We start from the raw sequence: 13,752 nt of genomic DNA on the forward strand, positions 1-13,752 counted from the left end.
GACAGAACTGTGATAAATCGTTATGATGTTTGAGGATGTATTAGAACTTAAAATTTAACTTCTGTAGGACAATGCTTCAAAAACAAAACAGATCTCTTTAATACTGTTCTGATATGCATTAAAACAAAATACAGCATTTACAAATGAATGGGAATATTATAGTTCCAAATGGAGATGAACTGCCATCAGTGCATGGCAGAGTTGGGATTTGAACCCGGGTCTGAACCAGTCTTTTTTTTCCTCCAGGTGTATTCCCAGAGATACACTATTAGCTTCTTTATTATCAGAAATAAAATAAAATAAGGACTGAGAATTTTAAACAGTCTACTTTATAAGATGCCTCTTCATTTGAGTAATGTATTCACTTTGCAAGATTTAGGAAAATCTGCCAGTAAACAAACGTTTCCCCTGTCCACCTCCCACTGCCAGTCTGTTATATTCAGTATGTTATGCCCTGGCACATAAATATGATGTGCCAAAGAGTATGGCTACCATAAGATCAGGGAAGTCACCCCATAACGGAAGTATCTGTTTTTGAATTTGAAAAGCAAACTAAAAATGACTATGGGTTAAACATTCCCTGTGTTTACAGTCATCACTGTTAACTATAAAAATAGAGCAGACAATGTGGATAACTTCTTTCTATTATTTGTTAAATATTCAGTGAGTCCCTATTACCAAAGCACTGTTTTAGGAACGGGAGATTCAAAGATGAGCAAGAAACTGTCTGTCAAGATGCTGACAGCCAGAGATAAAGACTGAAGTGCAGGTAAGTTAAATAACTTGGCCTAGACTGCTGCATAAATCAGTGCATGGCAGAGTTAGGATTTGAACCCGGGTCTGAACCAGTCTTTTTTTTCCTCCAGGTGGTTCCCAGAGATACACTATTCGCTTCTTTATTATCAGAAATAAAATAAGGACTGAGAATTTTAAACATCCTACTTTCTAAGATGCCTTTTCATTTGAGTAATGTATTCACTTTGCAAGATTTAGGAAAATCTGCCAGTAAACAAACATTTCCCCTGTCTACCTCCCACTGCCAGTCTGTTATACTCAAGACTCAAAATTATTTACTGTGTGCCTGGTACATACTCACAGAAAAAGAAAACCAGTTTGATTGAACTTGCAAGATTAACAAAGAGCAAGTAACCCTTGGCTAAAACACACGGTAGGAAAAGTGGAAAGAACTTTCACGAAGTCTCAAATTTATTACGTTTGCTACATCCATGCCATTATGCTAGATCCTGGGGAAGACACAGAGATAGGCAAGCCCCAGCCCCAGCCTCTGCCTTAGGAAGCCTACCCTCAAAGATGAGAAGGAAGAAAATGCTCAAGTGCCTCTCGTACAAGAAAAAAGGCAAAATGAGCAGGAACTTAGCAGCAGTAGAAGTCACCTCTGGCGACGAGGCATTGAGGAGGAGCTCTAGGGAGAGAGCAGCAAACTGGGCCTTGAAGAGTAGATAGGCTTGGACATGCAGTAGTGGGATAGGAGGACAGTGGTCACTCCAGACACAGGAACGGCACGAGCCAAGCAGTCTGGAGGTGTGCCTGGCCCCTCCATGCAGGTTGGGTTCTGTGGCTCCTCTCGAGCACAGTTGCGTCTCCAAGGCCTGGCCCTGAGCATAACAGGTGAGCAGGGGCCTCATGCATGGTGGCTGAAGTTAAATACACAGGACATGAAGTTCAGGGAGGGATTAGGTGACTGTTCAATGGTGAGGTTTGGCAAGACTATGGGGGGGGATGACAGGGGGAGAGTCTAATGGGGCTTGGGAAACAGATGAGGCAGGGAGCACAGGGATCCCAGGATTGGGGATACAGACTTGGAGAATCATATGCCTCCAGCTGATGGTTATGGGCAAGAGGAAGAGGGAAATAGTGAGGGGGAGAGAGAGAGCAGGATGAGGGCAGAGGACTGAGACTTATTTGTTGAATATCCCTTATCCAAAATGATTGGGGCCAGAAATGTTGTGGCTTGTTCAAATTTTGAAAAATCTGCATCATATATACCTTCTAATTCGGGATACCCAGTTCACAAATCTGAAATCTGAAATGCTCCAATGGGCATTTTCTATGAGCATAGTGTCAGCATTCAAAACGTTTCAGATTTAGGAGCATGACAGATTTTGGATTACCAATGTTCAATCTGTATTGACTGATATGATCAAAGATTCTAGATCTTTCAAACAAGATAAAACAAGTCTGAATTTTCTTTTGGTACAGAAAAACAGATGTCATTAATTTGGATTTTTCATCTCAATATCTTTCAAATCTATAAGAAAAAAATTCCTGAAATCTTTTGCTGGGTCATCAGCTGGGTCACTGTAAAGCCACACATTAATGCTGACCTCTTGGTCCCAGGATTTGAGGTTTACAACCTCAGATTGCTTGCCGCTCTCCAGCAGGTTAAAGAAAAATGCATTATGTTGAACCACTTAGTCAGTTACATAAGTTCAGTGAAATGTGGTTATCAGGCTACATATCTGTAGATAGTCTAGGAAGCTGTCCTAGATAGAAAAATTAACTGAACCAACTGCAAAATAATTCAATCATTTCGGTGGCATGGTGCCATCAGTGACAGTGGGGCAGCCTCAGGGAGAAGTGGGGGCAGTACAGGGTAGAGGAAAAGGCTAACCCTAGGAAAAGAAAGGCTTTCAATACGGTGACGGCCATAAACGAAGACAGCACTTAGTGACAGGCAGAGTGGGGCGGGAAGATCCAAGTTTCAGGGGTCTGATCTGGGCTGCCGGATGACAAAAGGGTATATGGACAGTCATTCAACCTTGGAAGTTGGCTCCCTTGTAGGTAAAATGGGTACTTGTGACTTTTTCTCTGTGACAAGATACTGTGGCATGTGGCGAGTATTACTCAAAATCCTCCCCTGGGTCTCGAAACAGCAGCTGCTCCCACAAAGCTCCTGCTATTGACTGCAGTCAAATCTCTAGCAAAATCTTTCTCTAGTAAAGGCTTTCTTCTCCCAAATTGTTCTTTCTACCTTCTTATTAGCTATTTCTCCTTCTCAACACTTGAATTAAATCTCTCAGCACATTTTTGAAGGGGTAATCTTTTCGCTTGTGAAATATTCTTACTGTGACCATTGTAGGGTTCTTAAAGAGTTCTTAAAGGTTCCATGATGGTGAAGCATAGGATTTAATAAAACTTGTATTAGTTTTAAGTTGTTATTGTGCTTTTACAGCTGGGTATGGTACAACAGCTTCAAGTTTTGCTTCCTCTAGAAAAACTCTACTGAAAGGAGAATTGAGCTGAGAAAGAAATGTAAAGATCATACACCTGCAAGACTGCTTATAAAGAGGGGACCTCTGATCTGAGTTTCTCAGTCTTGCTTTGGTTCACCCTAATTCATTCCCAAAAATTCTCTAACTGCAGATTCGCTTACTGGTCATTCGCTCACGCTACTAGGGAGAATCCAGAGTGTCGTAAAGACTGAGGGGATTGGAGGGAAAGGCCAAGACACTGGCAGAAAAGAAAACAGGTCACAAGTAACACGCTCATCCTAAAGGCTACAGGGAAGAAGCTGTCTTTCATGAGAGTTAGTGGCGAGTTTTAAAAGAAAGAGGATTTCTAATTTGCCTGTCTTGCTCCACTGTTTTGTGGCAACAGAGCAAATGAGGAAGATTAAATTAGCTGTCATTAAGACTACACCATGTTTAATAAAGTTAAAATTGAGAGAACATCTTTATAGAACAGAATCCTAAGCTTAACACATTAATGGCGCTTAATGAACCAAAACTGGGTAAATCCCTTTGGAGAACCAACACATAAACAACGATATTAATTAGGTCACAGTTGCTTCCCAACAAGCCTTTTGTTTGATTTACTTATAGTAAACAAAACCATATCCATCCGTCTTTGTGGGGAAGCATTCACCAGTGCAACAAAATGTAATTATTACACCTTAAGCACTCGCAATTACATGACTTTATGATGACAGCAGTGTTGGCTGTGCCCTTCATTAGCATCTGTCACATCCCCAGCCACTCCCTGAGCCCAGTCGCTGCCCTCTGGAGCTTTAGGCTTTGTAGCTGATTCACCTGTCTGTAAGTCCTCAAAGCCTTCAGAATAACAGGACAGAAAATCCCTTGGGTTTTCTTTTTTTTAGTCAGCATCTCACTCTGTCACCCAGGCTGGAGTGCCATGGCACACTCGTAGCCACCACAGCCTCAATCTGCTGGGCTCAGGTGATCCTTCCGCCTCAGCCTTCCAAGTAGCTGGAACCACAGGCACACACCACCACACCCAGCTAACTTTTTGATTTATTGTAGAGATGAGATCTCATCAAGTTGCCCAGGCTGGTCTCAAACCCCTGGGCTCAGGAAATCCTCTTGCCTCTGCCTCTCAAAGTGCTGGGATGACAGGAGTGAGCTACCATGCCCAGCTTGTTTTCTAGAAAGAAAATAGGTATTTCTAGAGCAAGCAAGAAAACAAAAACAAAAAACACTTCCAAAGTCAAAGGTTTGAGAAATAACATTATTTGTGGTGTTCCGCTGAACTGAAAGACAGCTTGATGATCAGAAGCTCTAGAATCAACAGAAGGTTTCGCCAGGGGTGGAGTGAGCACAGAGACCAATTCTCTGTCTCTGAAGCTATGCAGTGTGTGTCTCTTGGGTCCCCTTAGGTTGAATCCTTCCATTTCCTATCAAGAGAAATTAGAAACTATAGTTTTCACAAAGGATTCAGAGCTGGTGACTCCTTACTTTAAAAAAAAAAAATCAGCAACAAAAACCAGCTTAAGTGGCCAAGTGCATTTTCTGGTAGAACTTCCTGTGATATCATTGATGACCTCAAAGCCAGGGAGCCCTAAACTGACGATCCCCCAACACTAGTGTTGGGAGAGGGAAGGACAGTTCTGTGGTCATCTCAGTGGCCACCTGCTCCAAGTGAACCCTTACCTTTCTCTTCTTCAAATAAATTTCTCCTCTGGTCTTCCCCATTCACTCAGATACTCAGACCCCAGTCCTAAAAGTCAGCACTGACTTCTCAACCTTCCCTCATATCCCACGGACAACCCAAATCTATCTGTTTTCTCATCTCCAATGCTCGCACCTTAGTCTAAGCCACCAAGATGTAGGGAGAGAGAGGGCACAATGGTAAGAGTGAGAGTGACTCTGAAGGATGGTTTCAAAAACTGAAGGATGGTTGTTGTGGCTTTCACTGAAGGATGGTTGTTGCGGCTTTCACTGTGAAGGAAAGAGGGAGGGCAGAGTGGGACAAGGCTGGAAAGGTAGAGGGGCCAGCAGTAAACTGCTTTGTGAAACCATGTTAAGAGTCTAAATAAAGACAGTACGCCAGAGAGAGAAAAAATTCAGGGTTCTCACAATCTCCCCGTAGGTGCTGGTATGTAAAACATTATACAAACATGTTTCGATAATGGCAACAATGCTGATGGGTCAAGGGGATGCTTGTGAGCTAGAAATTCCTGTCTGTGGGTCAAATGCTGATGATCAGGTTTAGGAACAGTCAGCTGACAAGTCTGCTTAATTCTGTCCTTCCTTGCTGTCTCCCTAAGCAATCTGAGTTGACAGCATTTCCAAGCACTAGATAATAAAAGGAAGTTGCTACCATCAATGTTGTAATACCAAAACCCAAAGATTTCATTTTGAACAGGCCCCTGACTGAGCTGGAGATCAAGCCATCTTCCTGCTGACGCATCCAAAGCCCAGTAGAGTGTTCTAAGCAGGGAAACTTTAGAGCACCATTCAATTTATTGTGAAAGCAGGATGCTTTCTGGGACAGTCTGCAAAATACAATGCTGAGAGATGAGAACAACAAAATGACAGGTAAAAAGGAGAAGGTCTCTGGGTGGCCTTGAACCGGCCCAGTTCTCCTCTCTTTCTTGTCTGTAGTTCTCAAGGATCACTGTGGGCTGCTGAGAATGCAATTCCCTGAGAAGTGCTGCCTGAAATCACCTGGGTCTTGTTCCTGTCCCTCCTAGGGAATGCAACATCTCGAGTCAGGGAGAAGCCACCCCAGAAAGCCTGGGCTTTATTCCTCTCTCCCCTGGAAGCAGGATGACCTTCAAAACTTTGTCCAGTAAGTCATGTTGTTCCCAAGGTATATAACCCAGGGAGGCTGCCTTTTGGGGTCCCTTGGCTGTGGTGCAAGTGGGGCACATGTACCCAAGACTCCATCGGCCCTGGGTAGCTTTCTTGAGCCTCAAGGGAGTGGGATGCTAAGCTTCTTCTGTCTCCTGCTGCCTATCTGTAAGTAATAAACCTGATTCACATGACTTGTCACATATGTGTGTCTCTCTTGCCAGACTCAGGCCATGACAACCCTGTAGTCCAGGATAGAGTGGGAAGAAGAGTCTGGACCTCTATTCCTGGTGGCTGGCACAGTGGCAATCTGTCTTGTGGTTACTCACAAGACAGCAGGAGTCCTCCTTGGGATTGGTTATTAATGCATCTGCTTTACAGAAGGGTTATTTTTCCATTTACCACTCAAGAACACAATGATGTTTCTGGAATCTGAGTCACCGTCCTAAGATCTTGGACTACCACAGGGTTGTTCACAAATGTCTGCTGGAGTGGTCTGCATCCTTTGGTTGGGACCACCCCACCTCTGCTCTCCAGCACACATGAGAGCTCGTTCCTGCACACGTCGCGCTCTGGGGAGTGATGAGGCTTCAGGCACTGCCTTCAATGGCAACAGCCTGGTATTTCCTGAAATGTCCTGCTGGTGGTCTGACAATGTATGTGAGGTAGAGGTAATATTCCAGAAACCATCCAGGAGGTCAAGAGACAGCACCATTATCACTGGACATAAGGAAGTCTGGAGATCACCAATTGTTTATAAATCTGTTTAGCCTAGACCATCAGGATCAGGGTGTAAACGCCATCTGCTGCTTCTCGTGCACTATGTGGGCCTTCTTTAATCTATTCCCTTCTCTGTCATCACAGCATCACCAGTTAACCAGGCAGTGACAATGGTTAGTGACTACAAGACAGATTAAACTCAGCCCAATGCCACAGACTGGAGGTTAACTTGAAAATAGCCTGTGTTTCTTTGGGCTTATTTGCAGTCAGTGATTCTTCTTTTCAGGGATGTTTCCGTTATCATTTTACAAAGCCACATACGATGTATTGAGACTGAGCAAGTAACAAAGGAGAAAGAGAGGAAGAGAGAGAGAGAGAGAGGGAAGAAGGGAAGTAGAAAGAAAGGAAAAGAGATAAGGAAGAGAGGGAAAAAATATTATAGTACGAAGGAAGAAAGAGCCAGTCAAACCTGGAAGGAAGATAACAGACAAGTACTCAGAGCCCAAAGCTTGGAGTCTGTCACAATGTGCAGCCCCGGAAGTGCTGGAAGGAGACACGTGATTCTTTATCTCACCTCTCAGCTCCAGATCTTTCTGCCTACACTCTATTAGTGATCAGAGTTCAGAGACTCTTTGGCCAGCTGGCTCTCTGTTAGGTTCTGCCAGTAGGTTCTGCGCTGGAGGCAGAATGACTGTGGATGCAGGCAAAGGGTCCTCCTTCCCATGTCTGCCACTCCCGCCAGCATCACCCCAGCCCCCAGCCTCTTAGCACACCCGGAACCACACTTATCACGCGGCCCCTTCTCAGGGGGCTAAGCACCAGCACTTTGGACCTCTCTGAGTTCCTAGGGTTGGAGTTCCGTCCCAGCTGCTTCCTACAATGACTACCCAGTGCTTCCCTTCACTCTCCCAGCCTTCCAACTCCTATGTGATAAATGTCCTATGTCAAATCATTTCTGTTGGAATCATTTGTTTTCCTGACTAGGTCCTTTCTGAAGATAATGTGTTATGGACCTTCTCATATGCTCCCCTCGGACATACATCTTGTGAATGTCTCTCAAAAGCAGAGAAGTCCTATTGTGTAACCCAACACCCTCCTGGCAGTTTAAATGAAAGGCTAATTTTTTCATTGAGGGAATCAAATATGCTAAAACAATTGACAGCAAAAATGACTGCATTCTACTATTCTGTTGTATAACACAGCAACACAAGCTATAACTTAGATTTGAAATATTTTCATGGTTGTCCATCTTAAGCAAAAATGACAATTCAAATAAACTTTTGCTATAATAACATGCAAAGAGATGTACTGGATATATTATTTAAAAAGCACCGAATGTGCAGTTAATAGAGTTATTGCTAGGGATGAGAGGGAAAAGTAACCGAGAAGTAACTTATTGGGAGTTTCTTTTTTTTTTTTGAGTCGGAGTCTTAGTCTATCGTCTAGGCTGGAGTGCAGTCAAAACCTTTTAGGTTCAGGTAAGCCTTCTGCCTTAGCCTTTTAAGTAGCTGGAACTACTGGTGTGTGCCACCATGACCGCCTAATTTTTTGATTTATTGTGGAGATGAGGTCTTGCCAAGTTGCCCAGGCTGGTCTTGAACCCCTGGGCTCAGGCAATCCTCTCACCTTGGTCTCCCAAAATGCTGGGATTACAGGTATGAGCTATCAAGCCCAGCCCTTATTGGGAATTTCTGTCAGGTTTTACAAGGAGGGAATACATTGAAAAGCTGAACATAAGTGGAAACAACTGGAACTCCACAGGTGAAGAACTCACCATTATCTTGTCACTGTCAATGATAGTGTTCAATCTGTGTGCGATGGTGAGCACAGTGCAATGGGCAAACTTCTCCCGGATTGTTTTTTGTATTAGCTCATCAGTTCTAGGATCAAAAAGGTTAGGGTTAAAAAGATCATCTGCGTAAGAGAGGTTAAAAAGAGAATGTGGAATGATCATATGGCATTTTAACTAAGTTTTTTGAAAAAGGTCAATATTTTAAGACAAATTAGTCTCAAAAAGTAAGTATTAAAGGCTACTGTTACTTAGAAATGTACTATTTTTCATTAGAAAAAATGGAAAATATCTTCCCTCCAAATTGCTTAAACTATCAAGAGCAGAATTTAGGAATCTAGCTCTCTTAGGATGCCTAATAATATCATTGACATCATAAACTTGTTTTGGTTTCTTCCTGTTTTTCAGAATTAATGTCACCAAGCAATATCTCTGAGGCAAATCAAACTTGGAAACATTTCTCAGCATTGTTACATGTTTCCTGTTCAGCACATTTAAAATTGGGATTCCAAGTTACATAGACCTCAGCTCTGTACCTTGGATCCACATTTGCTGTAGCTTCATCGATAATCAATATCCGGTTTTTCCTGAGAATTGCTCTAGCAAGGCACACCAACTGTCTCTGTCCAACGCTAAAATTGGATCCTGATTCTGCTAATTCAGTATCCATTTTACCAGGAAGATCTTCAATGGCTTCTTTAAGTTGTACCTGTATGTGTAGAAAGAAGAGTGACATTTTCCTTAACAAAGAACCATGGAAATAGACAAGCGTCTTGGATATTAGAACTCTTTTCTCTTGGAAGACATAACTTACATGGACAGTCACATGACGGTAAGAGTTACGCTAATTAATGTTCAATGAGAAAGATGGTAGAATCAACTTAGAACAGAAATATTCTGACTTAGGAGAACAAACTTAATGGAACCCAAGATGTTTCTCTGGCACCATCATAAGCATAGTATGTTCATGCTGGGTCATGTGTTAACACTGCCTGAGCCAATTTCTGTAGGAAATACACAATACACTAAATAAAATTATTCTGCAGGTAAAATACAAAATGATTTTTAAAAGTCCCTTCTTCATTTTTAGTTAAAAGCCAACTGTAGGAATTTAGAGACAAAAAGAAGATCGGTAGTTGCATAGGAGCTGCAGAGTTAACTGTAAGCAGACATGAGGAAATGTATGATGACAGTGCAATTCTACAAATTTACCCAAATCACTGAGTCACCCTTATATGAGGAGTATTTTCTGGTATGTAAATTATATCTCAATAAAGTTGGTGGGAAAAAAAATCTCAGTGAACCCAGCACCTGACTCCCTTCTGACCACATGTCATCCACCAGAAACTCCTCCTAGGGAGTTAAGGAAGTTTCTCAAAAAAAAAAATGAAACTTTTCCTCCCAATGTAGTCTCTGTAGCAGATGAAAGAATCTTTATGGTTGAGTCAAGTTTCCCAAAGTATATTTTGCATAGGAGTTAATACACTAGAGGGAAAATTTTAAAAAACAATTACTACAGGAAGTATGGTTCTCCAAAGATACCATCTTATAGGCATGTCACTATTTTGTAAAGTTTTAATCAACCGGAAAGGTTAAAAAAAATACAAATGCAAACAAGTGGAAGGTATACCTCCTATGTTAGGAAATGTGGGGACTATTCTGGGGATGGCTCTTACCTAAGGTTACCCATGTCGTTAAAGCAATCAAATGCATTTACTTCAATTTCATAAATGATTCACAGTGAATGAGAACTCATAATAACCGGACACAAGACAGTATTTTCTTACCCCTGGACTATGGGGATGGACAATGTTTCTGTTAACCTATCTTTATAAAATTGTAGTTACAAGATGAGCTGAGGCTACATTGGATGGTGGCTCAGCTCAATGAACATTTGTTGTGGAGACATTTTATAGAACAGGAGCCAAACTGAGACTACATTTGAGAGCTATATAAGAACAAAGAGTCAACAGACTTCCAATTAAGACCTCAGAAGATTGATGAGTGATGGCCAATCAGCAGGAACACAGAATCACAGTGCCATACGACAAAAAGCAGAGGATCGATGGCAACACTGCCACAGAACCCTAACTGTGAAAGTACTTCTATGAATGTGCTCTTGAGTTGCATCCATGGTGGATGACTAACTCCAAGAAATGGGAATTCTGAGTTAGGATCAAATACGGTATTAGTGTTTTGCCTGAGCACGCAAGACAGGAAGTTATACAAATCTGAAGTGTAAGATCAGACTCATGGTGCAAAATGATGCATTGTAATTGACAGAAAAGAAGATGTCAGCTTTGTCAAGGCCTCTCCATTACAAGGAAGAGAACTATTGAGTACTCTTGTTATGACACATATTCAAAGATCTATTCCCTGGGTGATGGAACTGACCAAAAGCTGACGGCGGCAAGGTTTTTATCAGCTGATAAAACATTTCTTTGGAGTTGACTTTGGTAATACTGGTATATGCAAACAGTCTTTTCTAAGACTGACAGCCAGACTAGAAGAGTCTCACACTTGCCCCTCACTCAAGTGCCATCTCATCACTTAACTGGGTTTTGACCCATCTTCAGGTTGTCCCTATCTACTTGAAGAGAAATAAGGATTTCAAGGTGAAGAACAATGAACAAGCTTTCCTTAAAAGTGCCTTCTGACACTCTACCCTCATATATGAATCAGGGATGGTTACAAGAATGATATGAATATAAGGCCCTCAGTACTGTTATCATATATGAGAGTTATGAGTAAGTATTAGCACTGAGAAAAAGACCATGGAGGCAGTATAACACAGTGACTAAGAGTGACAATTGGGAACATCTGAAAATATATTAGACATTGGAATTACATGACTATTACATTTCTTGAGTGAGATAAATAACCATATTATGATATGCAGGTAAATGTCCTTGTTCTTGGGGGCACATATTTACCTATTTAAAGGTGAACTCCAACTTAATGAAAATGTCTACAACTACTTTCAAATATTCAGCAAAGTATAGACAGACTATACAAGAAAGGAAGCAAATATGGCAAAACACTGTCTTAATTTGTAAATCCAGCTGAAGGGGCTGTGTGTTCAGCATACCATTCATTAGACTTTTCTGTGATATGAAAATGTTAAAATAAAAAACTGGGGCCTTGAAGCCAGACAGCCTGGGCTTGAGTCCTGCCTGGTTTTGGCAATTGAGCAAATTCCTCAACTTTCTCTATCTTAACTTCCTAACTTGTAAATAAGATCACGAAATTATTATCACATTCATACCTATCTCCTAACATTGTTGGAGTAGAAAATGAATCAGTATGTGTAGTATTTAGAATAGTGCTTGATACAAAATAAGAGATCAGGAGATACTGCCTATCATTAACAACGCTGTTGGCTAGCTCTGTTCATGCGTTTATCAGCACCCTACACATCACATATGCATTTGTTTATTGTCTGTCTCGCCCACAAGAATTTAAGCTCTAAGAGGGCAGGGACTTCATCTCTCTTGATGATGGCTATAGCTCTGGAATCAACAATGCCAATAAAAAAAGTTCTCCATAAGTATTTGTCAATTGTATGAATGAAGGTACAAGGAAATCTCATTTTGTAACATGCCTTTTTTTTTTTTTAAAGTCAGAGTCTCATTCTTTCACCCAGACTGGAGTGCAGTGGCATGATCATGGCTGACAACAGCCTCAAACCCATGAGTTATAGCCTTCTCCACCACCTAAGTAGCTAGGACTATAGGCAGGCACCGCCATGCCGGGTTCATTTTTTGATTTTTTTTTTTTATAGAGAGGAAGTCTTGCTATAATTCTCAGGCTGGTCTGAAACTCCTGAGCCCAAGCAATCCTCCTGCCTTAGCCTCTCAAAGTGCTAGGATTACAAGCATGTACCACCGTGCCCAGCCATAACCTGTCTTTTCTTATAGATTAGAAAATTAATCCATATAGATAGAGAATTTACACAAAATGCTGTTTCCTTATTCAATATCATTGTAAAAGAAACATATCCCTTATAAAAAATTATCTGGCGAAAATGTAACATCATACCTTAAAATGTAAAAAACTTAATCTTTTCATTTTGTAAAAAGTTATAATTTCAGGAAAACAGATGAAATAATACTAGTTAAAATTATACAGTATATCTCAGTATAGAGTATTTCAGATTATTTTTAAGCTTGGAAAAAATAGTAAACTATAGAAAAACTGAGAATAAGAAGCTGAACATATAAGACACCCCATTTGTCATCATAAATGTTTTCAAAGTAACCTCCACTAAGTAAGCTGTATTTACCATGTGCCCCTCATAGTAGAGCAGCACATCAGATTGTGCTTCCATGGTTTTTCCAGTGTTCTGAGTTTTCAAAAAGAAAGTCTGATGCCAGAGACTGAAATGTGATCAACAGCAAATTAAGGGATGAGGATGAGTTTTTATTAGAACAAAGCCCATGGGTATATGAAATGAAGGGGAGCCCACTGCCTGGAATATATGGCCTGGGGGAAACAAGATGCATGTGTGGAGGAAACCTGGCCTGAAGGACACACACCCTGCAGATGTTCAGATGCCTGCATTGTGGTTTCCCATATAATGAGACATACCAGTATTCTAACAGAGATGCTATCAATGTGGAACATAATTGGATGATTTCCTCACCATTCCAATATGACTTACTCTGCTCTTAATTGTATATCCCTGTATTAAAGTTTTTTTAAATATTTTCAACAAAAATAACATGCTGATTTTCTCAGTTTTATCTACTGTGATCTTTAGACCTTTTTCTGATAAACTTTGTCAATCTTTTGTCATTATTTAGGTTCTATTTATAGAGTTGCCATTACTTCTCAGGTGCCCTAACTTGCACCAATTTTAGTAAACTTTCAAAGGGAAATGTTTTGCCAACATGGAAGGGGTGAAACAAAAAACAGCAGAAGTACCAAAAGGCATCAAAATGAGTTAAAAAACTGTTTTGAGCAATGTAAAAAGCATGTGGAGGGGTGTATTGCATCAAACGACAAGTATTTTAAAGGTGACTTAAGTTGAAACATGTAAGATACACCATTTTTTATAAATAAACTCTGTTTTTGGGGGGAGGGATCGCCCCTCCTATTTAAAGTTGCTAAAGAAGAAAAAATAATAGTGCCTTCTTTTTTTTTTTTTTCTTTTTTCTTTTTTTGAGTTGGAGTTTCACTCTGTCGCCCAGACTG

The 13,752-nt window shown here is 41.0% G+C and overlaps 1 protein-coding gene across 1 annotated transcript in view; it reads right to left on the minus strand.

Moving 5' to 3' along the window:
• LOC103252127 (multidrug resistance-associated protein 4-like) overlaps positions 1–13,752 on the minus strand; it is a gene marked incomplete at its 5' end in the record, with an annotated part of 43,359 nt that overhangs the window by 13,022 nt on the left and 16,585 nt on the right. The window contains 2 exons of the mRNA XM_008050734.2: positions 8,545–8,650; positions 9,096–9,268. Of these exons, the coding sequence (XP_008048925.1) occupies positions 8,545–8,650; positions 9,096–9,268 (279 nt within the window). The remainder of the gene's footprint in view (positions 1–8,544; positions 8,651–9,095; positions 9,269–13,752) is intronic.

The sequence above is a fragment of the Carlito syrichta genome, unplaced genomic scaffold (genome assembly GCF_000164805.1).
Source record: "Carlito syrichta isolate Samal-C Ts95f unplaced genomic scaffold, Tarsius_syrichta-2.0.1 Scaffold153630, whole genome shotgun sequence".
NCBI lineage: Eukaryota > Metazoa > Chordata > Mammalia > Primates > Tarsiidae > Carlito > Carlito syrichta.